General features: G+C 51.3%; 2 protein-coding genes across 2 annotated transcripts in view; both read left to right on the forward strand.

Moving 5' to 3' along the window:
• Positions 1-6,235, forward strand: part of CALB2 (calbindin 2) — a gene marked incomplete at both ends in the record, with an annotated part of 28,262 nt that extends 22,027 nt beyond the window's left edge. The window contains 6 exons of the mRNA XM_082863067.1: positions 446-523; positions 1,058-1,113; positions 1,449-1,488; positions 1,744-1,797; positions 2,581-2,652; positions 6,119-6,235. Of these exons, the coding sequence (XP_082719193.1) occupies positions 446-523; positions 1,058-1,113; positions 1,449-1,488; positions 1,744-1,797; positions 2,581-2,652; positions 6,119-6,235 (417 nt within the window). The remainder of the gene's footprint in view (positions 1-445; positions 524-1,057; positions 1,114-1,448; positions 1,489-1,743; positions 1,798-2,580; positions 2,653-6,118) is intronic.
• The window catches only part of CHST4 (carbohydrate sulfotransferase 4), a gene marked incomplete at its 3' end in the record, with an annotated part of 208,677 nt that overhangs the window by 13,113 nt on the left and 167,579 nt on the right, over positions 1-27,985 (forward strand). The gene's annotated exons all lie outside the window — the stretch shown is intronic.

Here is a 27,985-nt window from a genome sequence, read left to right on the forward strand (position 1 = left end):
CTCAGGCCCGGCTCTGAATGGTTAGACATGTTCAGCCATGTGAAATCAGCAACACAGAGCTGCAGGAGTTCGACCAGTCCACATTCCTCTGCACGTCAGTGCCCAGGACAGGCATTCCAGCAGTTTGGCCTTCTCGCTTGCACGTCTACCCCTAAACTCCTCTGGACCCAAGGAGTCCCAGGCACTGCTTAGCGTGTGTCCTGGGCTCTCTGAGGAGCCAGAGCCAGTTTCTACTGCCTGGCCTCTGGGGTGAGGTTGCATCCAGCAGCTCCCTCCCCCTTCAGGGTTACTCCACAAGCATTAAGGGGTGGGGGAATTGTGAGGGCTGCAAGCTACGCAAATGATGTGCCCCGGAAAACAGTGTTGAGTGACCGTCTGAAGGAGCAGGTGAGTCAGGGACAGACAGCCTGAACTGGGAGCTCTGAAGAGGACTTTGGTATTCCAGGGATTCCTGTCTGACCTGCTGAAGAAGGCGAACCGACCATATGATGAACCTAAGCTCCAAGAGTACACCCAAACCATAGTGAGTGGCTGGAAGTATCCCTCCTCCCCAGGGGTGCAGGACACGGGCCCCAAATCGGTGGGATTCGGGGTTTGTGGGGTCGCTAGTTGGCTGATTCTTCAGGTCCAGGAGAGGTGACTCCCAGTGGCAGCCAGCAAGAGGGATGCTAGTTCACGGGCCCTGCACCCTCTCTCTTGAGGTCCCCACTCAGCCAGATGCTCCTGGGACAGTGTAAGACGGGAGCATCTGTTTCCATGACAGCCTCCACAGCTCCAGGAGAGGATAAACTTGGAGAGGGTGGGCCTTCGGTGCTGGTCTGCTGTCTTCTGCGGCCCTGTCCCTGAGAAAGGGGGAGGGGAGCCATGACCAAGTCCCTGCTGTCTCCCCAGTGACCGATTCAGCCCATGCTGGTCCCTGCCACCAGGTGACCTCAGAGGACGCATGCGCATACTCCCCCATCCTCCTTCCTCTCCAGTACAGGGGATGGCAGGCCAAGGTCCGACATGAGAGAAAGTCAAAGCAAATAACCCAGGCACCACTTTCTGTCCCCAACAGCTACGGATGTTTGACTTGAATGGGGACGGCAAACTGGGCCTCTCGGAGATGTCCCGGTAAGTGCCTGCCCTCACTCACCCCAGCATCACTTTTCACAAGATCCCTGCAGATCATCCCTGTGCTACCGTCCCTATCGCGAAGATCAATTAGTGGGGAAGGTGACAGGTCAGGTGTCCTGAAGCACAAATCAAAGTTAGATCAAATCATGATCATCATCACCTCAACGTTCCGTCTCCCTCTTTTTAGAACTTTCCACTGACACCTGATTATTAAGTGCTCAGAGATTGTTTCCATAACTACAGATGCTCCTTCTGCATCCCCTCCCCCCAGGTCCGAGTTGTTCTTGCTTCTGCTCTGTCTCCTAATCGCTGCTCTAACATTCTCTTTCCAGACTCTTGCCTGTACAGGAAAACTTCCTGCTTAAATTTCAGGTAAAATAGCCTCTTTGCTTTTCTTCAATTCCTCCTCCCTTCCCCTCACCCCTGAGCTCACCCTTCCTCAGCGCACGCGCACGCACACACGTGCTTTTCTTCAATTCCTCCCCCCTTCCCCTCACCCCTCTGAGCTCACCCCTCCTCAGCGCGCGCGCGCACACACACACACACACACACACACACACACACACACACACACACTCACTCTCTGCAGGGCTTTCGCTTCTGTCTTTAATACCTTGGGCCTTGCAGGGCATGAAGCTGACCTCGGAGGAGTTCAACGCAATCTTCACATTTTACGACAAGGTAAGACAGAGGACGGTGTGGATGGAAAAGCAGGAGGAGGCCCGTTCCAGCCCCCCCTCCCCCCCACCCCACCAGAATGGCTCGCCTTGGTCCTTAGGCGTAAAGGAGCTGTCGGAGCAGCAATCTGAGCCATGCAGTTTCCTCCTGTCCCTTTGGATTCCCTGCAGCATCTTCTGCTGTGTGAGAAGATAAATGTCCTTCAGTGTGTGGCCTGTGGGACCCAAGGTTTTGGTTCCTTAAAAGTATAGGAGACAATAGCTCATGGAAGAGGGTTATGCCTGGAACTAGGGTGTGATTACATTGTTGGTACCCAAAGAGAGGAGGTGCTCAGTACTGCTCCCCTGGTGCCAGGTCATAATCTTGCTGTCTTCCCAGGAAGTGGGGAGTGAGAGGCCCTCCGTACCAATGTCACCCCTCCCTTACCTGCCCCTGTGTAGGTGACTCCAATGGTTTTCCTTAGAACTGTAGGCTTGGGGGTAAACTTTAAATAGCCTGTGTTCATCCTGACATCTTGTTGTGGGATTCGACACCCAGGGAGTTAGCAAAATGCTTCTTGAACCTCACTTACAATTTCAGTGCAAATGAAAAACACCAGAAGGGAAGGTTACCAACAGTTTTCCCTGGACCCTCCCGTTCCTGCAGTGACTGGTAAAGTCAGAAGTGACACGTTATTTGGGCACCTCTTTTGCTCAGAGTAAAGACCGTTAGCAAAGCTAGACTGTGGTCGGGGGTCATTGCAGCCTGAGTTCTGAGGCTCTGTGCTGACCCTCTGCTCCCCGCCAGGATGGAAGTGGCTACATTGATGAGAATGAGCTGGATGCCCTCCTGAAGGATTTGTATGAGAAAAACAAGAAGGTGAGTGGCTGAGCCCGGAGGTGGGGTGCTGTCCTGGAGGCGGGATGGGGGTGGGAAGGAAGGCCGAGGAGTGCGTTTTGCTCCTCTCTGATCACCCCCTAACAAGGCAACGGCAGTTTTTTGGTTTGGTTTTCTTCTGGTTGAATTGACTGATTTTTTTTTTAATACACCTAAAAAAGTTTGCCATCTTAACCATTTTTAAGTACAGTTCAGTGGCATTAACTACATTCACGATGTTGTGCAACTGTCACCACCATCCAGCACTCTTTTTCATCTTTCCAGACTGAAACTCTGTAGCCATTAAACAATAACTCCCCCTTGCTGCCTGCCCCCGGCCACTGGCACTCATCATTCTACTTTCTCTGTGCATCTCACTGCTCTAGATACTTCATATAAGTGAGATCATACAGTATTTATCCTTCTGTTTCTGGCTCATTTCACTCAGCGTAACCGTCTTCAAGGTTCATCCATGTTGTAGCACATGTCGGAAATTCCTTCCTTTTTAAGGCTCAGTACCATTCCGTGGTGTGTCTATCCCACATTTTATCTGTCCATTCACAGGCAGACACTTGGGTTTCTTCTGCCTGCTGGCTGATGGAAATAACGCAGCTATGAGGCCATGGCAGTTTTGATGTGGCCCAGTTCTTGGAAGTGTCAGCCACATGGCCAACAAAAAAGACTTTTTTACAGGAACCGGGAGATGAGTCTTGGCGGCATTTTCCTCCACCTCCTGCAAAATGTCTTTCTCTGAGAAAATGGTTTTGCTGCTTTCTTTAATTAGATGAGGAACGCTCTATAATTCCTTGCGTTGTCTAACTGCCTGGGCGGTCCGGCTAGAGCTAAATATAATGCTCAATTTCAGGGCAAAAAATTCATCACAGCCTCTGAGTCTATCTGTCTCCCTTTCCAACTGCCTTCCGACTTCTTTATCCGGAATATCATCCTTCATTTCTTTCACCCTAAATTTATTTTTTTGCTTTACACTACCTACAATTGCTTTTTGAAAGAGGCAGAAAACAAATTATAAGCAAATACTTCCTAGGAAGAAAGGAAGTACTCACCAAGTGTTTGAACTCAGCAGACGTTTTCCTGGCACCAAACTCTAGGAGAAAATTATTTGTGCATCCTTATGTGTCCAAGGAATGTTGCGCATCGTAATGGAAAATATCTTTAACTGTAATTGTATTAATGAGGCATGATTATTCTCCATATCACCCTGCTTTATGCCTGAGGCTGATGGGCCTTGAAGGCAGGCATTAAATCTTGGGAGAGACCCGAATTTCCTGGTCATCACCTAACTAGGCTCTTTCTTGATTACCACAAAAGACAACTCATATGGCTACACAGCTTGACTCGAGATGTGGAAACAAAAAAGAGTCAGGTGTTGGGGCTAGGAAACAACTCTGAAGATTAGAGAACAAGGATATTAATAAAATTGTTTACCCGGGAGCCTTCCACCTGTACTAAGCTCCAGATTTAGCACATGGGGATTGAGTGAATGAATCAGTAGAGAGAGCTGCATGCTTGTAAATAACAGCCCCTGAGATGGGAGGGGAATGGCCATTTTTAGGTGAGCCCACATGGCAGATGCATATGCCTTTTCTTTTTAATAAATTTATTTTTTATTTATTTATTTTTGGCTGTGTTGGGTCTTCATTGCTGCATGCAGGCTTTCTCTAGTTGCGGCGAGCGGGGGCTACTCTTCACTGCCGCGTGCAGGCTTCTCATTGCGATGGCTTCTCTTGTTGCAGAACACAGGATCTAGGCGCGCAGGCTTCAGTAGTTGTGGCACGCGGGCTCAGTAGTTGTGGCTCACAGGCTCAGTAGTTGTGGCGCACGGGCTTCGTTGCTCCGTGGCATGTGCGATCTTCCCAGACCAGGGCTCAAACCCGTGTCCCCTGCATTGGCAGGCGGATTCTTTACCACTGCGCCACCAGGGAAGTCCGTGTATGCCATTTTGATGGTGCCTTCACGGACGGTGATTCGGTTTCTGAGCAGATTTACGTTTGAGGCTCCTGAGGGACAGGCTGATGGGCTCAAACTTCGACATTTCCTAGCAGTCCTAAGATGGTTGCAACTTGCTAAAGCCATCCTCAGCTTCAAGCAATACTTCTAGACACAGAAAGTAAGCAGCCCCGTCTGTCCATTCTACTAAAACTCTTGATGCCACACTGAACTGGAGGGTTTTGTCAAGCTCAGGCTTGATATATGGGGTCACTTCCTTAGCTCCTAATTGAGTGGTAGGTCGCTCAGGCACACCCTGGTGTTATGGAGTAGGCGACATTTTTTCCAGGAACTTCACAACTTTAGTGAAGATGCCCCTCAAAGCTAGAGATGCCTGCAAAGTGCCTTGGGGCTGGGTGGTGGCACAAACCCAGGAATCAGTAACGTGAGGGGATGTCACCAAACGATGCAATAAAAGACTGACCTTGGAGCACTGAGGGCAGGTGAGCCACGTACAGAATTACTCAGGGGACCAAGACTCCTTATGGCTGTAGAGTTGGTCCCATCCTTTAGCCAATACCTTAGTCTTTACACCTCACTTTTCTCATTAGCTGAATGGAGATAATGACCCATCAGCCTGGAAAGGGAACTATTTAAAAAAAAAAAAAAAAAGATCTGCCGACGTGTTCCATACAAAAGGAGGAGGAAGAGGAAGGAGGAGGGAAAGAAAAAGACGGTTGTTTAGTGAGTTTCCAACGTTGATGATGACTTTGCTCTATTTCAGAACTTTCGGCTATTTCCATCCAAAGCAACACAAGGCATGTGGGCTGTTGGTGTTCTGTACGTGTTGGTCTCCATTTTGTATGAGACTCTGGGCATATGTCTGTGGGTCACCTGTCTTAGTGCCCCTCAAGGCCACAAGGAGCCAGTGAACAAGCAGTAGGCTGGTAGGCTTGCCGCTGGAGGAGAAAGCAGTTAGAATCCCTTCTTTCGCTGGGTGAGGCTTTTAGGGAAGCATGATCCAAGGGGCCTGAAGACGAAACCAGGGAGCTCCCCTGGCATTCTCCTCACGTGCAGGGACCCAGCAGCTTGAGTAAAGGGAGGCTCACTGAGGCAGAGGAATTTAGAGAAGCTATGCACAGATAATGACTGTCATCAACAGCTACTGTTTGGAGTGCATGCTGTGTGTCAGGTACTGCGCTAAGTATTGTTTACATTCATTTCCTCACGTAATCATCATAACACCTCAATGAGGCAGGCTCGTTACTGTACCCATTTTACAGATGAGGCAGCTGAGACTCAGCAAAGGTTGAATACTTTCCCCAAAGCAATGCAGCCACTAAGTGAAAGGGAGAGTGTTTTTCATCCAGGGCTTTCTGACTCCCAAGGCCCATGCTTTGTGTGCCTCTAAGCTACCTGCACTGAGATGGGATAAGGGGAAGGTTCTGGCTGAATGAACAGCTGGGCCGTGTAGGTGGGGCTGTCCTCTGAGCCTCTTACCCTCTCCCTCTCTGTCTTCTAGGAAATGAACATCCAACAGCTCACCAGCTACAAAAAGAGCGTCATGTCCTTGGCCGAGGCGGGGAGGCTCTACCGCAAGGACCTGGAGATTGTCCTCTGCAGTGAGCCACCCATGTAAAAGGGGGGATGGGGGCTGCTTCTCCACCTCCCCTCAAACCTGCCCCTGCTGCCCTGCCACTTCCACCCAGCCCCGGAGATCCTGAGCATCCCTCCCACTGCCCCTGCCATCTGCACACACGCCAGCCTGCAGAGCAGGAAAGAAGAGATGGAGAAGGGGCTGCTGACGGGCCCCCTGGAGCCCCCTCCAACCCAACCCTGGATGACCAGTCACAGCGCTCTGCATGCAGAGGGGCACCAACCGCACAGAAGGTGGGCGGGGCCACAGGTGGGGAGTCCCTCCTTCTCTTCGCTGTGATGCATGAGCTCATTCGCTGTATGATTTAGGCTTCTATGTCCAACAGAGTGCACCCTCCCCTCTGCCTCTCCCCCATGCCGCCAGCCACCCCGAACCCCCGGGTTCCATGCCCCGCCTCGCTAGTGGTGTAGCTGTCTTCTCAGAGCTCCTTGTTCGTGGCGGGCACCGGCCCTGTCCTTGCCTCAGCGTGCTCCCTTTCCCTTTGGGTTTCTTGTTTACCAAAGAAGAGTTTACAGACAATAAAAAGGAAATGTTCTCCTGTGGAAGCTCTCCCAGTTCTGGCTGAGTGGTCAACTTTCTCTCTGCCGCTGGTCCCTGACAAAGAGAGAGCCTGTTCTCGAGTGAGTGGGGAGCGTGAGGGGACCACCCAACTGGGGCATAACCGCTAGAAGCAAGGGTGTGGGACCCCAGGACGCTGTACTTTCCCTTGCCACTCACTGCCTTCTCTCCATCAGCCTGTCACTTCTCTGCTCCATGTTTGTTTCCACGTTTCTGAAATCGTAACAGCAGTTATCAGTTCATTGAAAGTTTACTAAATGCCAGGTATTATGCAAAACAGTTTGCCTGCGGTCTCTCTCTTAGTCCCTTGAGAGGGGTGCTGTGATTGTCTCCAGCGTACAGATGAGGAAACTCAAGATTAAAGAGGTCAAGTAACGAGCCCCATGTCTTAGGGCCAGTTGGCGGCGCAAAGCCAGGGTATGAATCCCGAGGATTGGATCCACATTTTTTTTTTTTAATTGGCCGCACCGCACGGCTCGCAGGACCTTAGTTCCTTGACTGGGGATTGAACCCGAGCCCCCTGCAGTGGAAGCTCGGAGTTCTAACCACTGGACCGCCAGGGAATTCCCTGGATCCACATTCTTTACAGTAGGGCTACCAATGGCCTGTGGCAACAGTGGGACGAGGTGATCTCCACCCAGCAGGGGGGACCTCCACCCAGGAGTTCCAGGCACCACGAACTTAACTTCTCCCCCTCGAAATGCAATTTGCCCCACAGCAACATATCAGATGCCCCTTGGTATAGGGCCAGCATGGCCTTTGGGTGCACAGAACTCTTTGGGATCCTAGAACAGAGAGATACCTGATTTTTTTTTAATGCTATCAGATACTGACTGTTTTGACATTACCTCATTTAACGTCGCAACAATCTTTGCGATGGATACGATTTTCAGATGAAGAAACTAAAGCTCAAAGACGTTAAGTCACTTTGGAAGTGTCCATTCAATAACCAGGAGCTCACCTGGAGCAACAGAACCCTGTGGGTCGAATCTACGCCTCCTTTCTTTCCCAGCCACGCCCCTTTCTGAGAAAGCCTGTCCTGTTCACCCCCTGGATGATGCAGCCGGCGAGCCACCTGACCTCTGTCTGCCTGCCCACGGCTGACGGGGCCGAGAGTGGACATCTGGTCCAGGCGGGGCCCCTACGAGTCTCCTAGAATCTGAGGTTGAGAGCCAGGGCTGTCAGGCAGAATGTGTGGCATTGAAGCTGGGTGGTGATACGGCTTTGGGGGCGAGAGGTGGCACGACAGCAATCCAAAACCAAGCCCGAAGTGATGCTGAGAAGAGTAGGAACCAAGAGCCCGGGAGAGTCAGAGAGTAGTGGAGAGAAGATGCAGAGAAAAACACAGGAAAGAAGGAAGGGAGGAAGGACAGAGACTGAGAGAGAGAGGAAGAGACAGAAACAGAGTGAGGGGAAGGGGAACCACCCACCAGCTCCCACGAGGCCCTGTTGCACTGCCTAATACCGATTTCCCTGCCACCCCTATGTATCCTACCAGGGGATCTCCTGTCCACTAAGCGCAGCCCCCCACCCTATCATCCCTAGGTGTCCTCGGCCAGCATCCCCCAGGATGAGGCGCTGTAGCCCAGTCTATAGCTTCACACCTGCCCTCCCGACACACACTGCTCTGCCTGGGCTTCCCCTCAAAGCCCCCGAGGCAAGATGGGGTGGAGCGGTTGCCACAGCCTGGGATCCATGCAGGGGCAGAGGTGGGTCCTTTTCTACCTGGTTGCAACTCCGGGACCCAGATTTGCTGGAAAGGGAAAGGGCCTGGGAGCCCTTTCTCCCAGGCACAATCTCTATTCAGCAGAAGGGGAAACTCATGCCGTCAGGGACACCTGGTCTTTCAGAAGCCCATTTAGTTCATTGTGAATGCAGGTATCTGTCTATTGAGACAAAGGGAGAGGGGAGGGTGATGCTAAGGCCATCACAGTGCCGTGCCGTCCTCAGGGCTGTGCTGACTCTCTCCTGTGCTAGGAGCCCACGCCAGGGGAACAGGGGCTGGGGTGACAGGGAGCGTGGGGTGGCATCTGGGATTCATTTCACCCTCTTCTTTCTCTCTTGTGGACACCAGACTTTGTTGCTGCCTGACTCACAGGTGCGTTAGGAGCTGGTGAGCTCTAAACACAACCCTTCAGCGGAAGATCCTAGCCCAGCTCCATGCCCTTGAGTGGAATTTCCCATTCCACATAGAGCCTTGGGACCTGAGACCAAAGTCCGAAATAGAGCAGTCCCATGCAGACGCAGAGATTTCAAACCTAAAGGCAACTGTCTCCCGGGTACATTCTCCAGTCACAAAATTCCCTTTGGAAAGATTACCGAAAGCCAGGCACAAACCCATCTAACTCTGTATTTTGGAGGGGGACACCTGTCTTCTACCCTAGCCTCCCAGGACCACCCCAGGAACGGCCCCACCCCTGTGAGGTCCAGCACCTTTCTCTTGTCTTGAGTTTCTCCAGGCAACTCTATCAACAGCCTCACCTTCTAACACAAAGGCCAGCAGAAACAGGCTATGAAGAAAAAGGAAAATGCCCAGGAACACCAAGTCCAGTTAGTAAGTCCCGAGGAAGAGAGCAGTGTCACACAGCTAACTCGATTAGCTGGAATTAGTTGCATCTCAGGGCCGAGAGAGCAGGCTGGTCAAATCCACAAGGTGCCAGGTCACTGGGAAGAACCCAAAATGGTTTGGACCACTGCAGTTCTTTCCCCAAGCAAACTGTCAATAATACAATTTTCCTGACAACTACTTTCTACCACAGGTTGCGTGGGGAGACGGAAGGAAGACAAAGACATAGGGGATAGGCTCGGCGGCACTGAGAGGGCATGGCCCTGACCCTCGGGGAACACATGATCCCACAAGGAGCCTCCCTTTTGTGTATCTGGTGCACCCTTGAACGTGTGGCCCACACGCCCCCTTTGGCAGCAGCAACAAAGGGACTGCCCCTTCCTCTGGGAATCCCTCCCTGGCTTCCCAGTTTGGGTGCCACTCCCATGGGCACCTTCGTTCAATAATAAGTATTTGTTGAGTACCTTCATGGAGCTTATACTCTAAGGTGAAAAAGACAATACATAGATTAAAATGTTCATAAAGTTGTGATACGTGCTCTAAAGTTCAACAAGGGAAAGTGATAGGAAGAGGGGAGGGAGGCACTATTTTAGGTTCTCTGAATAGGTGAAATTCAAGAAGACATGTGAATGAGGTGAGGGAGTGGACCTTGCTGCCATCTTGGGGAAGGGAGTCCAGATGGAGGAAACAGCCAGTGCAAAGGCCCTGAGGTGGGAGAGTTCCTGGCATGCTCAGAAATGTGGTCACTGGGGCTGGGCAGAATGAGGGAAGGGGGTGAACAGTTGATGGGGCTGGGGAAACAGGTAAGGCCAGGTGGAGGCCACAATAAAAAGGACTTCGGATCTTACTGTGTCAAAGGAAGCCACTGAGGGGGGAGATCATCAGAGAAGTGACATGATTTATTTTCAAGGTCACTCTGGCTCCTGCGTCAACACTGAACTATAGGAGGCAAGGGAGAAAGCAGAGGCGCCAGTTAGGAGGCTGACGCACCAGGGCCACTGAGAAACGCTGATGACTTGGGCCAAGGAAGTGGTGGGAGGTGACAGCAATAGCAGATTCTGGACCTGTTTCTAGGATTGAATCAAAAGGGCTTGCTAAGGACTAGATACGTGACACGCGAGAAAAACAGGAGTCAAGAAATGACTCCGAGGCTGCTAGCTGGAGCGACTGGGTGCGTGGTGGGTGCCATTAACCGAGACAGGAGAGGAGCAGGTTTGGGGATGGGTCGGGGGGGTAACTGGGATTTGGGACACGCTGCCTGGCATTTGGTGTCTATCAGGACACCAACGGAAACCAGACTGCACATTCACATTGTGGACCTTCAACAAACATCCATGAGACAGACAAACGCTAGGTGCTGGGGACACAGCAGTGAAGAGGAGAGTCCCTGGCTGCCGAGAGCTTAAAGGCTCCTGGGCCTGAGAGATGAGGAAACTAGCAAGTCCGCACGGTAAGTGGTAGGTCAGAAAAAAGCACAGGAAGAGGTCCCTAGATTGGGGGCGGGGTTAAACTCCTTGGTGAGAATGCCTGGCAGTTAAAACGTCAGCGTCCACAGTGGCACCAGAGCCAGAGGAAGCCAGGCTCAACTGGGGGGACTGCAAGTCCCTTGAGAGCTGAAGCTCAGAGGGGAGAAGCTCAGAGGGGAAAGCTCAAGGACCAGACAGGACCAGCTTGTGCAAGGCTGGACATCACTCTCTTTTCCCAGGCTGCTTTGCAACTCCTTTCTTCTCCTTCTGGTCCTGGCTCAACCGTCACCTCCTCAGTGAGGCCCACCCTGATTAAACTGCAACCCACTCACCCCCCACCCGATGCCCCATAACCCCTCCCCACCAGGAATGTTTTTCCCCATAGCACATGACGACGTGCCCTGACGTGCGTTCAGGTGCTCCCCCAGCTAGAAGGTAGGTCCTCCAGGGCGGTGCTCACACTCTACTGTCCTGCCCAACCCACACACCTGGGGGCACCATTCCTTCCAGCCTCCTCCTCACCTGGCATCCCTCAGCTCCCCAGAATAGTGGCCCCAAAGATGTCTGAGCCCTAAATCCTCGGATGTAGCGAATACATTATTTTACATGGCGAAGGGGAATTGGGACTGTAGAAGGAATTAAGGTTGCTAGTCAGCTGACTTCAGGGAGACTATCTCAGATTAGCCAGGTGGGCCCAGAGTAATCACAAAGGTCCTTGGATGTGAAAGAGGCAGGCAGAACCCAGAGTCAGAAGGATGCAGTAAGCGGGAAGCATTTAGAAACTAGGAAAGGCGGGAAAACATTCTCCCTTAGAGCCTGCGGAAGCTCCGCAGGCCTGCTGACACCTCAATTTTAACCCATTTTGGACTTCTGACCTCCAGAGCTGTAAGGTAATAAATCTGTGTCGTTTTAAGCCACCAAGTTTGTGGTAAGTGGCTACAGCAGCCAACAGGAAGTGCATACAAAACAAAACATAAAACAGAGGCCCGCCTACTCGATATTTGTGCTCCTGTCACATTATGAAATATGGGTAAGAATATATCTTCCTGCGAGTGTTTCTGCAAGGATCCAGCGGATGCTAGTCACACACATGCTTCGCACGGCGCCCGGCACGGGGTCTCACTAACTGGCAGCCGTGGGGATGATGTCTGTTGTGGCCGTAGCGCAGGAGGCTTCCTCTGCTTTCTGCTGTGTGTTCTGTGGCTGCCCCAGGACTCACGGGGACCCAGCTGGTTCCAAATTTGGGAAGTCGCCCCCCAGGCGCCCACCTGGTGTACCGCATCCTCCTTCGGGGATGGGAGTCCTCCAAACCTGGCAGACACCCCAAGGGACAGTTCTGTCTGCCAGGGCCCAGGAGCTGACCTCACACACCGGGCCCATGAGGGGGGTCCTAGAAACCACCCAGAAGCCTGGATCAGGGTGCTCGGTCCTCCTTACGCCTGTCCTTTGTTTCCACTCAGAGATCATAGTCAACCGGGAGAACTTGGCCAGACAGCCCCTTTGTTGGTCTCAAGTTCCCCATCTGTAGAATGGGAAGCTTGGAGTGAACGGTGTGCAAGCCTCCTTCAAAATCTTACCCCCTGACATCTCACTGAATAGCGTTTATAAATGGCAAACAAACACATCGAAGACGACTGACATCATCAGCCATTAGGGAAATGCCACTGTGAGATCCCACTGCACACCAGTGTAGACTGAGTATCATCTTTAAATGTCTTACCCCCGCTTACAAAAGCAGAATCTACTAAATTGTTGCGGATGACAGGGAGCTGAAGAAGAAAAAAGGCTTCCTCATAGAGCCAGTAAGCTGAGTGTTAAAACAACATTACCGACAGTTTTAAAAAATAACCACAATGAAATTCCCACATCCCTCCATGCAGCGCTCTGTAACTCATTCTTGTTCCACTGGATCTTGGATTAGCAGTCTGCTTTCATGAAGCCATCTGCTTCTGGACCAAAAAGAGTCCTGGAAATCCTGACTCGATCCACGTTTATAGTCTGAGAGCTGCTTAACTGACGTCAGCTCAGAAGCCTGCACCCAAGAGTCTATTCTTTATATAAAGTATGAACGGTTTGAAGCACCTGGTACAGTCTTTTATCACAAGGCTCTAAGACTGTCCTTTTAAATTGATGACACACGCTGCACCCTGCAGCTTAGAGCAGAGCCTTCAGGCACACACCAGGCTAAACGAAAACATCTCTAAGATGACACAGACTTCATGGCTGTGGTTAACTGATTACTCTAACCAGTAAGATCAAAATGGAGGAGAGTAAACTTCTCTCTCAGGCTATCGTACAGAATGATTTCATGAGACTTTAGGTGAGGCTTTCCCCTGAGGGTAAAAATATATGGGCACTGACAAATCACGAGGAGCTTCCATAAACCACACGATTTCTAAACTACTTACATTAACATTTCATCTGTATAAGCATAACCTCAGGAAGGCCAAAAATGTTCTCTGATCTGACAAATCTTCTTGTGCAAATCTTATAAGAGTAACACATCAAACCAACCTAATTCTTTCTGGCACTCTCTTTTGATAAGATGCAAAAACAAATCTTTGTGATTTTCCAGGGCTCCTCTGAGAAATCTCAAAGAACACAGTAGGTGTAAAAGATATCTTGAAAGTTTTCTCTTTTTTTCTATATTTATTAAATTATTTGAAAAGGGAGAATCTAAAGAGTTACCAGAAGGGATATAGACACTTGATTAATATATGATCATGGGTGCCTGAGAATTTAATCCTTGGTTACCCACTTAATTAACAACATTTAAAAGTAAACAGACCCGGGCTTCCCTGGTGGCGCAGTGGTTGAGAGTCCGCCTGCTGATGCAGTGGACACGGGTTCGTGCCCCGGTCCGGGAGGATCCCACATGCCGTGGAGCGGCTGGGCCCGTGAGCCATGGCCACTGAGCCTGCGCGTCCAGAGCCTGTGCTCCACAGGGGGAGAGGCCACAGCAGTGAGAGGCCCGCGTACCACAAAAATAAATAAATAAATAAATAAAATAAAAGTAAACAGACCCAAGAGTATTGAAGGCATACATCCACATAAAAATTTGCACACAAATGTTCACAGCAGCATTGTTCATAATAGCCAAAAAGTGGAAACAAACCAAATGCCCATCAACTGATGAATGGATAAATAAAATGTGGTGTATCCATACACTGGAATATTAATCACTCATAAAACGGAGCGAAGTACTGATACATGCTACAACATGGATGCACCTCAAAAACATTATACTAAGAAGTTACACAAAAAAGGCCCCATACTGTGCAATTCTATTCACGTGAAATGTCCAGAACAGACAAATCCATTGAGACCAAAAGTAGACTAATGGTTGTCAAGGGCTGGGGCAGTGGTTCGGGGGCCGGGGTGGCGGGGGGCGGTATTGAGGAGTGACTGCTAATGCGGACGGGGTTTCATTCTGAAAATGTTCTGGAGGGACTTCCCTGGAGGTCCAGTGGTTAAGACTTCGCCTTCCAGTGCAGGGGGTGCAGGTTGGATTCCTGGTCAGGGAGCTAAGATCGCACATGCCTCGTGGCCAAAAAACCAAAACAAAACAGGAGCAATATTGTAACAAATTCTATAAAGACTTTTTTTTTTTTTTTTTTTTTTTTTTGCGGTACGCGGGCCTCTCACTGTTGTGGCCTCTCCCATTGCGGAGCACAGGCTCCGGACGTGCAGGCTCAGCAGCCATGGCTCACGGGCCCAGCCGCTCCACAGCATGTGGGATCTTCCCGGACCGGGGCACGAACCCTTGTCCCCTGAATCGACAGGCGGACTCTCAACCACTGCACCACCAGGGAAGCCCTATAAAGACTTTTTAAAAAATGGTCCACATCGAAAGAAGTCTTTAAAAAAAAAAAAAAGGAAATGTTCTGGAATTAGGCAATTAGATAGTGGTGACAGTGGTGACGGTTGCACAACCTAATAACATACTAAAACCCACTGACCTATACTCTCTACAAAGGTGAATAATATCTTAACTTTCTTTTAAAATGCCTATGCAGGCATTGATTGTGAAAAAATTAAGTAGAATAAACAGAATTATACACATAGCTTGTTCGTAAGTGAGGAGTTTCTATTTTTTGTGGTGTGAAATGGTCTATTCTAGGACACAGCGAATTCAACGTAAAGCACCAAAAAGTTTTCTGGTGGGATACAGAATCTCTGCTATCGAGAACAACCTTCTCTATTGTAGGCAATGGTATTAATCAGTGAACCAAGGAGGCAAGCCCACCCAACCTGAGCGAACTTTGCTAAAACAGAATATATTTCACCCTTTCTTTTCAGACAAAGGTATTATAAAGTAATACAAATGAAATTCACTTTCACTTTCCAGACCTTGTCCTTCACGGTGCCCTTTCACTTTCTGGAACAGACTGATACTTTACCGTAGGACAGAGAGTCTGCGGGGTCAAAACTATTTTCATAATAATGATAAAATGTTATTTATGTTAACATACAATGTGTTCACCATTGCTATTTTCAAATGACTCAATAAATAAGTAATTTTTTTAATGTCTCCATTCTGATTTCAAATGCGGTAAGTAGTATCGAGAGTTTTAACCCACATAAACAAAAGCTCCCTGGGTAATCTCAAATGAGTTTTAAGAATGTAGAGGGGAAAACCACATCCAAAAACAGTGTTGAGTGTGAAAGGAAACAGATTAAGAAATGGCGTAACAATACCACCTATGTGAATTAAAAGTACTTACAAGACAGCATCGATGCTCTGTTAGAGCATTAAGACAACCAAAAGACACCCACTGAGTGTTCCAGAATGGTGGCCTCCGGTGGGAGAGGGAGGCATGGGAGTGGGAAAGCTCATTCAGAGGGCCTGAAACAAGGCAGGGACCTTGCACAGACCACTGATAATAAACTGCCACAAACCGAGAAGGGCGCTGAAATTCACCCTAGGCCCCGGAGGTTCCCATGTCCCCTCCCGCAGGAAGCTGCAGCTGCCCAGGACACAGCAGACACCACACAGAGACCCTGTCCTGGCTCCTAGCAACATCATCTTCCCAGAGGGGCCTCATTCTGGAGGATTTTCTCCAGCACATACACACATGGAGAGGAGCAAGGGAGAGCTGGCCTTGGAGGGAGGAGCCCCCAGGGGAGGGAAGGCAGGTAGGACTGGTAGATACCAGAGAGGCAATGCAAGCATATTTATCATGTACAGACCACCTACATGGACCAAAGGGGTTGTTCAGTTGCAGGGATAAGGGTGGGAGTGCTGGCCGGGTGGGAAGCCTGTACCTAACACGGAAATAGGCAGGAAGTGACAAAAGTGGCTGGAGGGACCAACCACGCTGTCTGTCATCCTGTTAAGTGGATGTTTTTAAAAGGTGCATGAGTTGGAGCGCCACAGTGCCTGCGGTGAGGGGTGGCAGAGGAAAAAGGAACCCAGGAGAGAGACACAGAATCCAGACTGGAGGGCCAGAAGCTGAGAGAAGGAACTTCTTCAAAAGGTGCAGAGCGATCCATGGGGTCAGTGCCACCAGCTCACATCCCATGGATATGTCCCAAAGGGCATGTGCTCCATCACACCAAACCAACCATGGAAATATCAGTGATCAACGCCGAAGGACCTGCTGGTTTCCGCTTAACCAGTGCCCTGGACGACAACGGGGACCTGGCTGCTTGTCAAAGAAACAGATTTCACTGTCATTCAGCTTGGTTACGAAGTTTGTCATTGTTTGACGACTATTGTTTGGAGCATTAACCACAGGCTATGAGCTACACTCACGCTGGGGTTTATATAATGAAGAACCACAACAGACCTGCCCGGATAAGGCTCCCGGTCGAGGAGACGGCCAACACTTCCAGCAGACAAATAATCACAGGGGTGTTCTTGCCTTTTTGAGTCCCATACAAAATGCCTAATCTCTCATCCTATTCATCCCGTTGATTTTAAGGCGGCCCCTCTCCCTGTCCCTCTGTGCCCACCCTCCACTCTCTCTCCGCACTCCCAGGCTCTCTGCACAACTCTTTCTCCAGTGACCTGTCCCCTCTTCTTCCCTCACTGCCCTCAGTAATATTCCAGGGACACACTGTGGTCTGTAACTGCCCCTCTTCAGGACCAACCAGGTAAATGATCTGTAGGGCTCAGTGCTAAAAAGAAAATGCGGGGCCTCCTTCTTCAAAAAAGCGTGAAGAATTTCAAGGCAACGACAGCAGAGCATTACACCAAGCGTGGGGTCCCGTGTGGCTGCTCAGGTTGCACACTCCAAAAGCCAGCCCCGTGCCCCCGGGACGCGGAGACATAAACGAGCTCATCGACCACCAGCCTGGGGCAGAACAGGACAGACGCCCACCTGCGCAGCCCAGCCTGTGACCCATCAGCTTGTCATGAGCAGGGGATGGGCTCTCATCGCTAACGGCCCCCAACAGGGCCCATAATCTCATCAGCTCCCCGTAAAAGGGATCGCTAACACTTGTTAGAGCAGAAATTGCAAATGGAACTCAACGGTTAACGAAAAGCAAGGATCCTGAATATTAATTTTAATAAACCAAAGTGAAGCTGTGAAGAGTCCTCTGTGACCACAAAACTACGCTCTGAATCACAAAAGCCTGCATAGCAGGCCCCGGCTTTGGGGCAGGTGTGGACAGGGCAGCACGTCCCCCAGGGACACGTCAGCAAACAGAGAGATGACACTGAAGGGGCTCCAGCTGTCCCCAGAGCCGCAGCCTAGAGGAGGATGGCTCATCTCACCCCAAAGGTGGCCTTTCTAAGTCCTGAAGGAAGACGGCTGCTGCTCAGGACTCCCCTTTCTTGGCCTCTGGTTTCATGAAAATCACTGAAGACAGGAGGCACTCCTCTGAAGTAGGTTATCGCATCAAAGACTAAGCAGCTGAAACCACAGCCGGATTAACTGGCAAGGAGCTGAAGAGCCCCAGGCAAAAGTATAAAGGGGAAAAGAAATGGACCCAAAAAGGCAGGTCTCCACAAGACCCGGAGAGTTACCACCTGCAGAGCATCCCTCAACTGAGAGACTGCAGTCGGTAGGTAAAAACCCCAACTTCCTGGTGCCATTTCCCATGGCTCACACCCCACCCCCTGCCCTGTGCCCCCACCCCAGCATCCAATGCACCCCAAGTCAGAAGGTAGTTGAATCCCAGGATGAGAAAATCCGAAGTCTGATGAGTCCCATCGTGACGAATACCATCCCAAGACAAAATACTGCCCACAAGGGTTCAAAAGAGGCAGCCTCCTTCCCATCCAAATGGAGAGAGGAGGCATCACTGCGCCACAGCAGAGAGACAAGGAAGGTGCACAGCCCACGCTCTACCGAAAAAGCAAGAGGAGCGTCACATGGGCCTTCAGAAGGCCACCGGCAGCAAGTCATGGCTCTACAACACAAACAAATCGGGAAGAAAGGGAATGGTTTGAAAAAGATGCAGCCTTCCAATCCCAGATGAGATATGTGTCCAGCAGGCAAGTGTTGGAAGAGGAAGGGGAACAGTGAAGGGGGCAAGTGTTCCCTGCATCTGGCCAATGCTCCCCTGGAAAATGAAGGCAAAACCACGCAGGCCTTAATGAAGGCCGTCAGCCACGAGTCTGTGCTGGTGCACAGACAGCCAATCAGAGTGTAGGAACAGCAGAAGCGGCTTGAGGAAGTGAAAAGGAATAAGCAGAAAATCCAAGACCTGGAGAAAAAAATTAGAAAAACAAGAAAAGGTCCTCTAAAATGTACATCTGCCTTCTTAAACAGGAAAGCCACAAACTCGTGTTCTGGGTACAGGATGTTAAAAGAGCTCTTGCCACAGAGAAGGTGGGAATTGCCAACTTGAGACATGTTTTAGGACAAGCACTCCAAGAAACAGAGAGACTCTTCAACAAGCCCTGTCTCTTGAAACAGCTCCAAGAAGTAAGCCGTCCACCAGAAACTTCCTGGAAGATGCCCTCAACGACCAGAGAGCTCCTCTGGCCCAACCACCAAAACAGGTGAAGTCTTGCTCCCAGTATCAATAATAGGCCAACCTGTGGGGCCTTTCTCTTCCTGCTGAAGGAGCCCGGCCCGGACTGGAAGCCCTGACAACCATTCCCAGGGGTCACCTGAGCCCTCCAGTGCGGTGCCTGCCTCCTGGCTGGTTCAGTGGAGTCCCACCAACAGATGCGAGAAACCCTTCTCTTCTAGAGAGATGGATGTCACAGGCCACGTGTCATTTCCACAATCTCCATGATCACAGAGACAAAGATGCCCGCCCCCCGAGGAAGACCTCCTGTGCCCCCTGCATCCTTCCACCTATGGTTTGCCTTAGACCTACTGAGAAAATACAAACTGTGCTCCCCTCCCCCGCCTGCCCAGTAAGAACAATCTGAGGTTTGCGTTTTAAACAACCGTCTGACCACTGTGAAGGCCACTGGCTAAACTGCCTCTTCCCACCACCAACAATGAGTCAGCCTACAAGCCCCTCCTCATCCCTCACTGGAGGAGTTCAGCCTGGACTTGGGTCCGGGCCTGCAGAGGAAGCCCCTACACCTTGTCCTGGGCTCCTCTGAGGTCTCTCCTGACCAGATATCTGTGCTTTGCTGAAACCTTTCACTTCTGCAAATACGTGGAGAAGAGCCACTGTGTCACAGCATCAAAGGAGAACCAACTTGATTCCCACAAACACAGCCAAGCCAGGGCCAACTCAATCATCATCTTCCTCAGCAATCCTCCCTGGCTCTTCCCAGTGAGAATTTGAAGACTGTGGCCCCACCTGTGGAGACTGGACATACTCCAGCATCGGCTCTGCTGTCTACATAGCAAATGAGAGGCTTCCACACTCTTATGACAATTCATACCACAATCCTTGGTGCAGTGTAATCAGCTTGAAGAGGTGCTATTTGCAATTAACTGCAAGCCTGACAGCCCCAGCTCCATGGCTACCACACTTACATGGAAAACCAGAATCTCTGAACCCACACATTGATGATGACCTGCAACATCAACTTGGTCTATATCACGCAGCCCTCAACATCCTAGCGGCACCGTTTAGAGACTCCTGTGATAACGGCCACATTCGCTCTGCAGAGAACCACCACCATGCTTTAAAGCAGCCAGCAACGTTGCCAGGGTGCACACACCTTACCAACTCCAGATGCCTCTGCGTACATTACATGTATCGTGGCAAAGCCGTGGTGTCACAAGGCACTAGATGGAATCTTCATCACCGAGCTCACAGGGCCAGCTGGGCAGATGACCGTCCAGGTCCACAAAATGGGAAGGGGGACTCAAATGGCCACACTCAACGCTACAGACACGTACCTCCCACAGCCCAACTTCACGCTGATGCTGACGCCTGGGGTCTTTGCCAAGATCCCCAAATCCCACAGAGCGCAGGGGCGACTCAAGGCAAAAACCAGCACTCGGTTCCCTCACCCAGAGGTGCTCCTTGTTGCACCCACAGCATTTCCAAAGCTTGCTTCTGCTGCCTGGTACCAGGCATCACAGTCCCAACAATGAGGGAATCTCTGGCTGGTAGACCCGCAACTGAATGACTGCCCGAAGCAGGCCACGTGAGCATTCAGACGAAAAGCTTCCTAAGTCTGGAGGAACATTCCTCACTCCTGAGCAGCAACACATCCTCGAGTCGTCTGGGATTCCTGGGGAGCTGTCAGAGCAGGTATACCAGGAATTAAGCAGGGAAAGGAGAGGCGAGTCTGACTCGGCTGTGGAGGATGAGTCATCATTAAAAAAAAAAAAAAAAGACCCAAAACCCTCATTGCATCCAGGATGCCCTGGTCTGAGGGCACAGCAAGTGCAGTGCTTGTACACCACCTCCTAAACAGTGGGGACCTCAAATGCTTCCAATTCTCCTGCCACATCCGTTCCCTGCTGGGCCTTCTCCTTAAAACCCTTCTCTGGTCTCTCCCCTGAATGAGCAACTACCACTGCTGAAGTTTGTGATTTAAAAAAACAAAAATGTATTCACCACACAAGAAGATTACCTCAAGACCTTGTTCGCCACATAACTGTTTAATTTTAATAGCAGCTCAGGTGTCAATTAACAGTAAAGGGCTGAGTGACTTACAGCACTGCGTGTAATGCTCTAAAAATCTTTGGGTTTGGGGCTTCCCTGGTGGTGCAGTGGTTGAGAGTCTGCCTGCCGATGCAAGGGACACGGGTCCATGCCCTGGTCCGGGAAGACCCCACATGCCGCGGAGTGGCTGGGCCTGTGAGCCACGGCCGCTGAGCCTGCGCGTCCAGAGCCTGTGCTATGCAACGGGAGAGGCCACAACAGTGAGAGGCCCGCGTACCGCAAAAAAAAAAAAAACTTTGGGTTTGAGTGAAAAGAAACACAATAAAAACCGAGTTCCAGCCGATCCAGCTGCCCAACCAGCTTTAGGAACCAGTAATTCATATCTGAAAGGGCTGGGGTTTGAAAAGTCTGTGTCCGTCAACTTTGAAAAAACGTCTTGCCGTGGCTTCATGGGAGCCTCCAGATGGTCACAGAAGTAGGCAGAGACCACCGAGGTTCAGAAAAGTCATCTCGCTAAACTCAACACAGCACCTAACAGCCGCTTTCTGAGGGCTCACCCCACAGGGACCGCCGCAAAGCAGTAGTTCTCAACCAGAGGCGGTTTTGTCCCCAACTCCCCTCCCCGAGGACATCTGGCAATGTCTGGAAACGTTTTTGATTGTCACAAATCGGAAGGGATGCTCCTGGCATCTCATGGCGAGGGCTGGGGACGCTGCCAATCATCCTACGATGCACAGGGCGGCACCCCCCACCCCAACCATGACAAAGAACGATCCAGCCTCAGGTGTCAGTACTGCTGAGGCCGAGAAGCGCCAGTCCTAAAGTCACGCGAACCCCCCTAGGCATCCACTCTCTTGAGTCCCTCTGAGCACCTCACTCAGTAGGCCCTGTCCCTGGTGGCGGGGGCGGGGTTTATACACACAGACACAAAGGTTCGCAGCCTTGAAGGGGCGGTGGAGGGGTGCCAGCGATGCCTGATGCCCACTCATGAACTCTCCCCCACACCCCGCCCCGCAATGCCAGGCACCCAGGGATGCTGAGTTCAAGTACTCTTTTTAGAGAGTCTTCCAAATTTTAAAAAATCCTTCTAAGTAAAAGAAACCCCGCTCAAAAGAAGCTTCAGCACGTATTACCTCATTTAAACTTCACAGCCATCCAGTCGGGTCGGGACTCAGGATCACCAAGCGACAGAGGAGGAGACTGGGGTACACAACGAGGTTTAGGTAACTTTTCCAAGGTGACACAGCCCTTGAGTGGCAGAGCCGCAGGCCCGGGCCCTCCGGGTTCCGAGGCCACCATGGAACTGCGCGGTGGGGTCCCAGCCGACGGGGGAGGGGGGCGTTCCGATCCCAGCCCTGCTTCCATCCGGCTCGCACCTCCTCCGCAGCCGCTGCCCTTCCCTTGCTGGGAGGTGAAGGCATCCAAGGCGCCGGGCCGGCCCTCTGTCACGGCCCTCACCAGGGAGGGCGGCTCTCGGGGTCAGAGGCGGGGCCTGGGCCGTGAAGCGGACACGTAGCGTGGGGCAGGGGCAGCTCCTCCCACGGGCCGCCGCGGCTGCGCAGAGAGGACCCTGCCCCGCCTCTCGCGCCGCGCGGGTTCTCGCAGATGCCAGTATGGCGGGCCAGCTACCGTTCCTGCGCAACCACGCTCACGTGCGAACGTGGCCAGCAGCACCTGTAGGAGCTACTGGTTCATGGAGCAAGTCACTTCCAAGGCCCATCACCTGTGCATTTAGGGTCCCCCAAACTTGCCCGCTCACAGCATCCGCCAGGAGCCTCTCTGTGCCCCTCCAGCAGCCAGCGTAGAATCAATACCTAGAAATCAATGAGCAATGACGAGTCCCTGAGGTTTCCTTATTTTTTCCTCCATTGAACCGCTCCTCGGTTCCCTCAGTCTGTCTCTGCTTTTGTTTCACAGCAAGAGGCTGCTTGTGGACGAGGCGGGCCAGCGGTCCTGCAGGGACCAACCTCACTCTCCTCCTCTGGCTGAGACTGATGCCGGACTTGGACATTCATGCCCCAGGGCTCGTCCCGTGTCTTCATTTCCTGGTGGTCACACTTTAGTCTGATCCACAGGTTCCTGTTGAAAACCACCCAGCAGGGCACCTTTGCATCCAGAGGCCTGTGACAATGAAGAGACAGCATTCAGGCAAACTATATTCCGAGGCACATTTTTTTCTTCTACTTTGCAAATACACATACTCAAATCTAAAATTTTTGTTTCAGAAAACAACAGCCAACCAGATTCTACAGATGTTACCCCTTTGCAGTATGAGCGCCAGACCAGTTTTTTAAATGAGTAAACATTACTCTAAAGCTAAGCTCCCCCACCGACCACTACCCAGCTATTCCTTTCAGTCACCCACTCCCCCTCTGGGACAAGCACTATATAACCAGAGCATCCCTTCTCTGGATATTTCTTACTGGTATGGGACACTAGTGTAGCCAGAAATCAACATGTCATACCTGCCCGGTGGGTTCTGACAACTTACAGAAAAGGTAGCATATTGCCCACGTCTGGACCCTATTTAGGCTCGTTCTAAAACAGTCCCAGCACCTTTTCCTGACTGGATGTCAGATCCCTGTAGCTGGGCAAGGGTGGCTTTTTCCATCCTAGGCTGGAAGGGATGAACCCTGCCATCTGATGGAGGAGAAACAGGCCCAGAGAGGGGAAGTGAATGTGTCAAGATCACAAAGTCAGCGGTGAGGTAGGGACTAGACCTGCGCTCTTGGCCTGGGCCAGGGTGCATTCCTGAGCTGGTGACATCATCAGAACCTTCTTCCTCCTCATCTCACACAGAGCAGGCTATGTGGACGGGACTCCTCCTTCCCCACTGCACTCGGTCTGGAGAGGAGCCAGCCAGCTGCAGACAGCCATGCCGGGAGGCTCTGAGCTGCTGCAGTCCGCTTGTGGGCATCCTGCCACTGGGGTCAGCAATTCTGGTCAAGAGGGAGAGGCCTAGGGCACCAGAGCTAGGAATCTAGGTGAAGCCACAGCGCCCCCTGTGGCTAACTGCTAAGTAACCCAAACCTTAGGTCTACCTGTCAGATTTCTTGTGGTGCCCACCCAGGAAAGCTGAGGGCTGGGTTCAGAGCAAACCCCTCCTGGGGAGATTTTCCTTTTGCTCTGCATCACCCCTGGGGGAACCCTCAAGATCCCAGTCGATAAGAAAATCATGTCCACCGTGTACAAGACCCTTTGTCTCTCTGACTGCTTCCCTGAATGTGTCCACCCAGCATCATCTATTGATGGCTTTATGCGGGCCAGCCACTGGGTCCAGTACTTTGGGGATGGAAATGACAAGACACTCTTCCACCCACCATGGAATTTCTTGAGTGAGGCAGACAACCAAGGAAACATAGTGAGACAAAGATTTGATGGAGTGCAGTGGGCTGGGGGAGTAGAAAGGAGGATAAAGTACCAGGGAAATGGATCGGAGGGGCTCTAATGGCAGACAAGGTGTTTGAGCTGAGCTTTGAGGAGGAAACACAGGAAGACAGATATGGAGAGAGGGGAAGGCATTTGTGGGGGATGGAACATACACAGCCAATACCCTTCCTCACTTGTCCCTTGTCCCAGCTGCTTCCTATTCCTCCCTCCCCTCCTAATTCACCATGGGTCACAGTGGCTGTCCAGCTAGAGAAGCCACCCACCTTTCCTGGCTGCAGCTCCCCTCTCTGACAAGGTCCGTGTCTGAATGGATTCCTGTGACTCTCCCAGCCCTCACACTTTGACCCTGCCAAGGAGCACTTGGTTTCCTGAATCCTGCACAAGCCTATCCACAATCTGGACACTTGAGAATTCAATACGTGGGAAGTATTTCTTATGCAGGGGATTCAGCAAAGTTGAAACCATCCTTTGTCTCTAAGAAAGAGGATTCATCCCAGGAAAGGAGAAAAGGGGCAAAGGTGTCGTGCCGAGAGAAGTTTCTCTGCACATTCTTTGCAGGCCATTATGGCTGTTATACACCCTCGCTCATGGCAGAGTGGGTCCTGAAGGTGCAGGGAAACCCATTCACCCTGGACAGCAGCATTATCCTGATACTCCTGTCTCCTTTGGAAGAAATCATCTTGAGCTAGAAATCTGTGCTGCCACCAGGGGGCAGCAGAAGACCAAAGCTTTACCTGAAAACAGCTAACTTGTTAAATTCTCTGCCCAGGAGGTAGAGCAGCCGTTCCTAACCTTGGCTGCAAATCAGATTCACCTGGGGAGATTTAAACAACACTGACGCCAGGTTCCCACCCCCAGAAATTCTGATTTAATTGGTCCGGGGTGCAAGCCAGCATCACACTTTTTGGTCTCCCCACAAGAACTTTAATTTTGTTTAACAGAGAAAGTATAGACGAGGAGAAGCAGCAACCTCTCAGACCATTCTACATTTCAGCCAGGGTGAGAACCACGGGGCTAGATAGACCACTGTAACTCAAAGCATGGTTCACAGACTACCAGCATCAACATCACCTGGGAGCTTGTTAGAAATGCAAAACTCTCAGGACCCACCCCAAACCTATTGAATCAGAATCTGCATTTCAACCAGATCTCCAGGGGATTTGTTTGCGTATTAAGATTTGAGGAATGCTGGTCTTAGTAACCAGAAGGGCCCTTGGGGAGATCCTAGTCCTACACCAAACCTGGTTTACAGATGTAGAGGTTGAAGCCAGACGGAAGAGTCCATCTGCTCAGACACTGGCAATGCGTTGGGTGGGATGGCACAGACCTCAAAACCCTGACCCCCGGTCCAGTACTCTTTCTCCCACAGCACCCAGAGCTGGGCCTGGGCACCAAATGGCCATAAACAGTGGCGCAAGTTTGGTGAGGTTTTGGAACTTCCCCATAGCTCTCAGCATGCGGACTGTGGGCATCCCAGAGATGGCTAAGTTACCATCCCAGCTCGAGGCGCTTCCATCCTCATATGTAACTCAAAACACACACATGATATCAGCCAAGCATAACCTCTCACCTTGAGTCACGCTGTGGGACCATCTCTAAATCTAGGAAGAAAGAGACGGGAAAAAGATCAGTGTGGACGGATGTGTGGCCAGGGAAGGTTTCCTGCAGGCTGGACTTGTGAGAGGGGGTGGGTGAGATTTCAGTGGCTGGTGGAGGCAGAGGCAGCCTTTCAGGCCAAAAGACCAAGATGAATGAAGGGTATTCATAAGGCAGGAAGGGGATCAGTGTGACCAGGGCACCAGGTAAGGATTGGGCAGCAGTGAGAAATAAAGCTGGGTTGGGGGAGTGGCTCAGAACACAGACAAGGCCCTGAAAGCAGACAGAGGACTGCGGGGTAGAGCTGATTCAGTTCCTGGGCTGGAGGCCACAGTGAGCCGTAGAAGGCATTGAAGCCAGGGTGGAGTCTGGTCCTTGGACAGGCCTTCTGGGGTGTATCGGACATGGTACAGTGGAGGAAGGGGCTACAGGAACCCTCATCCTGGGAGCTCACTGAGGGTACGGCTAGAGCCTCGTTCATCTCAAGGTCACCAGCATTTGGTAGAGCCTTGGCCTTGGCAGGTCTCCTCCAGCTGACCATATGCATGGGAGGCCAGCCTTCCACCTAAGGGCCATTTAAGACTCAAGGTCTAGATCATAACAGGAAATTTAAGTCATGCTCTTGTGACCTTGGGCTTGTTCCACCACAGAGTCAGGATAACAGAAACTCCCTCTTAAGGTTAGTACGAATTATCTGTGATGAGGCACTTTCCATAGTTGGCGTCTACCTGCTGCTCCGTATCACGATGACTCCCTTCTGTAAGGCCAACTGGCCCGAGGCAGGGGAACACAATCAGATTCACAGGTTGCATCAGACCGAAATTCTCCCGACCACCCAGTTCCAGAAACTGCCCTGGAGACATTCCGGACCACCCAGTTCCAGGAACTGACCTGGAGACATTCCGGACCACCCAGTTCCAGGAACTGACCTGGGGACTTTGAACCCAGCCCCGCCTTCCCGCCTTTCGAGGGGCGGGACTAACGGTCCCCCAGGATACCCGAAAAGACCACCAAATAAGGAATACCCTGCGCCCTCCCAGATTCACCACACCCCTTTCCCTTCTTCCCCTATAAAATCTTGCCCAACCCTCGCCCGGGGGCGACTTCTCTGGCCCCTTTCTCTCGGATCAGTGAACCTCGCCCGGGAGCGCTCCCTAATAAAGCTCACTTGAAGCTTTCCACCGTTTCGCGGTGCCGCTTGTTAAGATCCGACCTTACACTTTCTACTTCTTAACCCCTGCTCTTCCCAAGGCCTCAGAAAGTTAGCACCACCTTGGTATCCCTTTGAGTTGCTCCTTCAATCTCTTCTCCTTCCGTAATTAATGGTAGCATCTGTTGAGTACTGTACCCATATAAAAGCACAAGCCCATTACATCCTACAATAATGCTTTGAGATCGGTTCTATTCATTCCCTGATTTAAAGATGAGAAAACTCAAGGACAGAGTTTTACATGCACACAGCAAGGGTGTGAATTGGGTTACCAGGTCAAGCACCCCTCTCCTAACCACGCTTTCATAAGGCCTCCAAGTGAGATGGCCCAGGACTCTCCATGGCTCCTCCATGACCCTCAAGCTACACATTCTCCTTCCACAATTCCTCCTCTGACAGCTGTAGGGACCAATCTCAACTTTTTGTCTTCGGCCTTGGTCTTCTCCTTTGATCAACAGAACCATATTTCCAAAGGCCAGTGGGATATAGATCCACATGGATGTCTGTCTTCCTCTGAAACCTAACCCACCCCAAGTTCCCAGCCCCTCCCTCTAGCCTGAGCCTGTTAGCTCATGCCTTGTACCTCCTAAGTTCATTCTATCCAGAAGGGTGGCCATGCTGGTCTCCATCCCCAGTGTGGGGTCCTGGAGAGCAGGAATCTGTCCTCAGGTGCCTCTCGCAGAGCCAAGCACAATCAATATAGGACTTACCTATCCCTCCAACCAGCGTCCCCTCCTAGCTCTCCTATTTCGCTCATAGCACTGTATCCTGCATCTGGTCCTTTAAGACCTGAAACTTGGCCCTGGACCATCCCTCTCCAGCAGCTTCCTCATTCCCCCAACATCCTCTCTGCTCAGAACCGCCTCCCAACTGCCTCTTAGGTTGTTCCCTTCCCCCACTTCCCAACAGACCAACGGCTCCCTGCCCTCCTGCCAGCTCAGGTCAAATCCAAGCCTCCTTGAGTCTTG

This window comes from Leucopleurus acutus (genome assembly GCF_964270905.1).
Source record: "Leucopleurus acutus genome assembly, chromosome: 20".
NCBI lineage: Eukaryota > Metazoa > Chordata > Mammalia > Artiodactyla > Delphinidae > Leucopleurus > Leucopleurus acutus.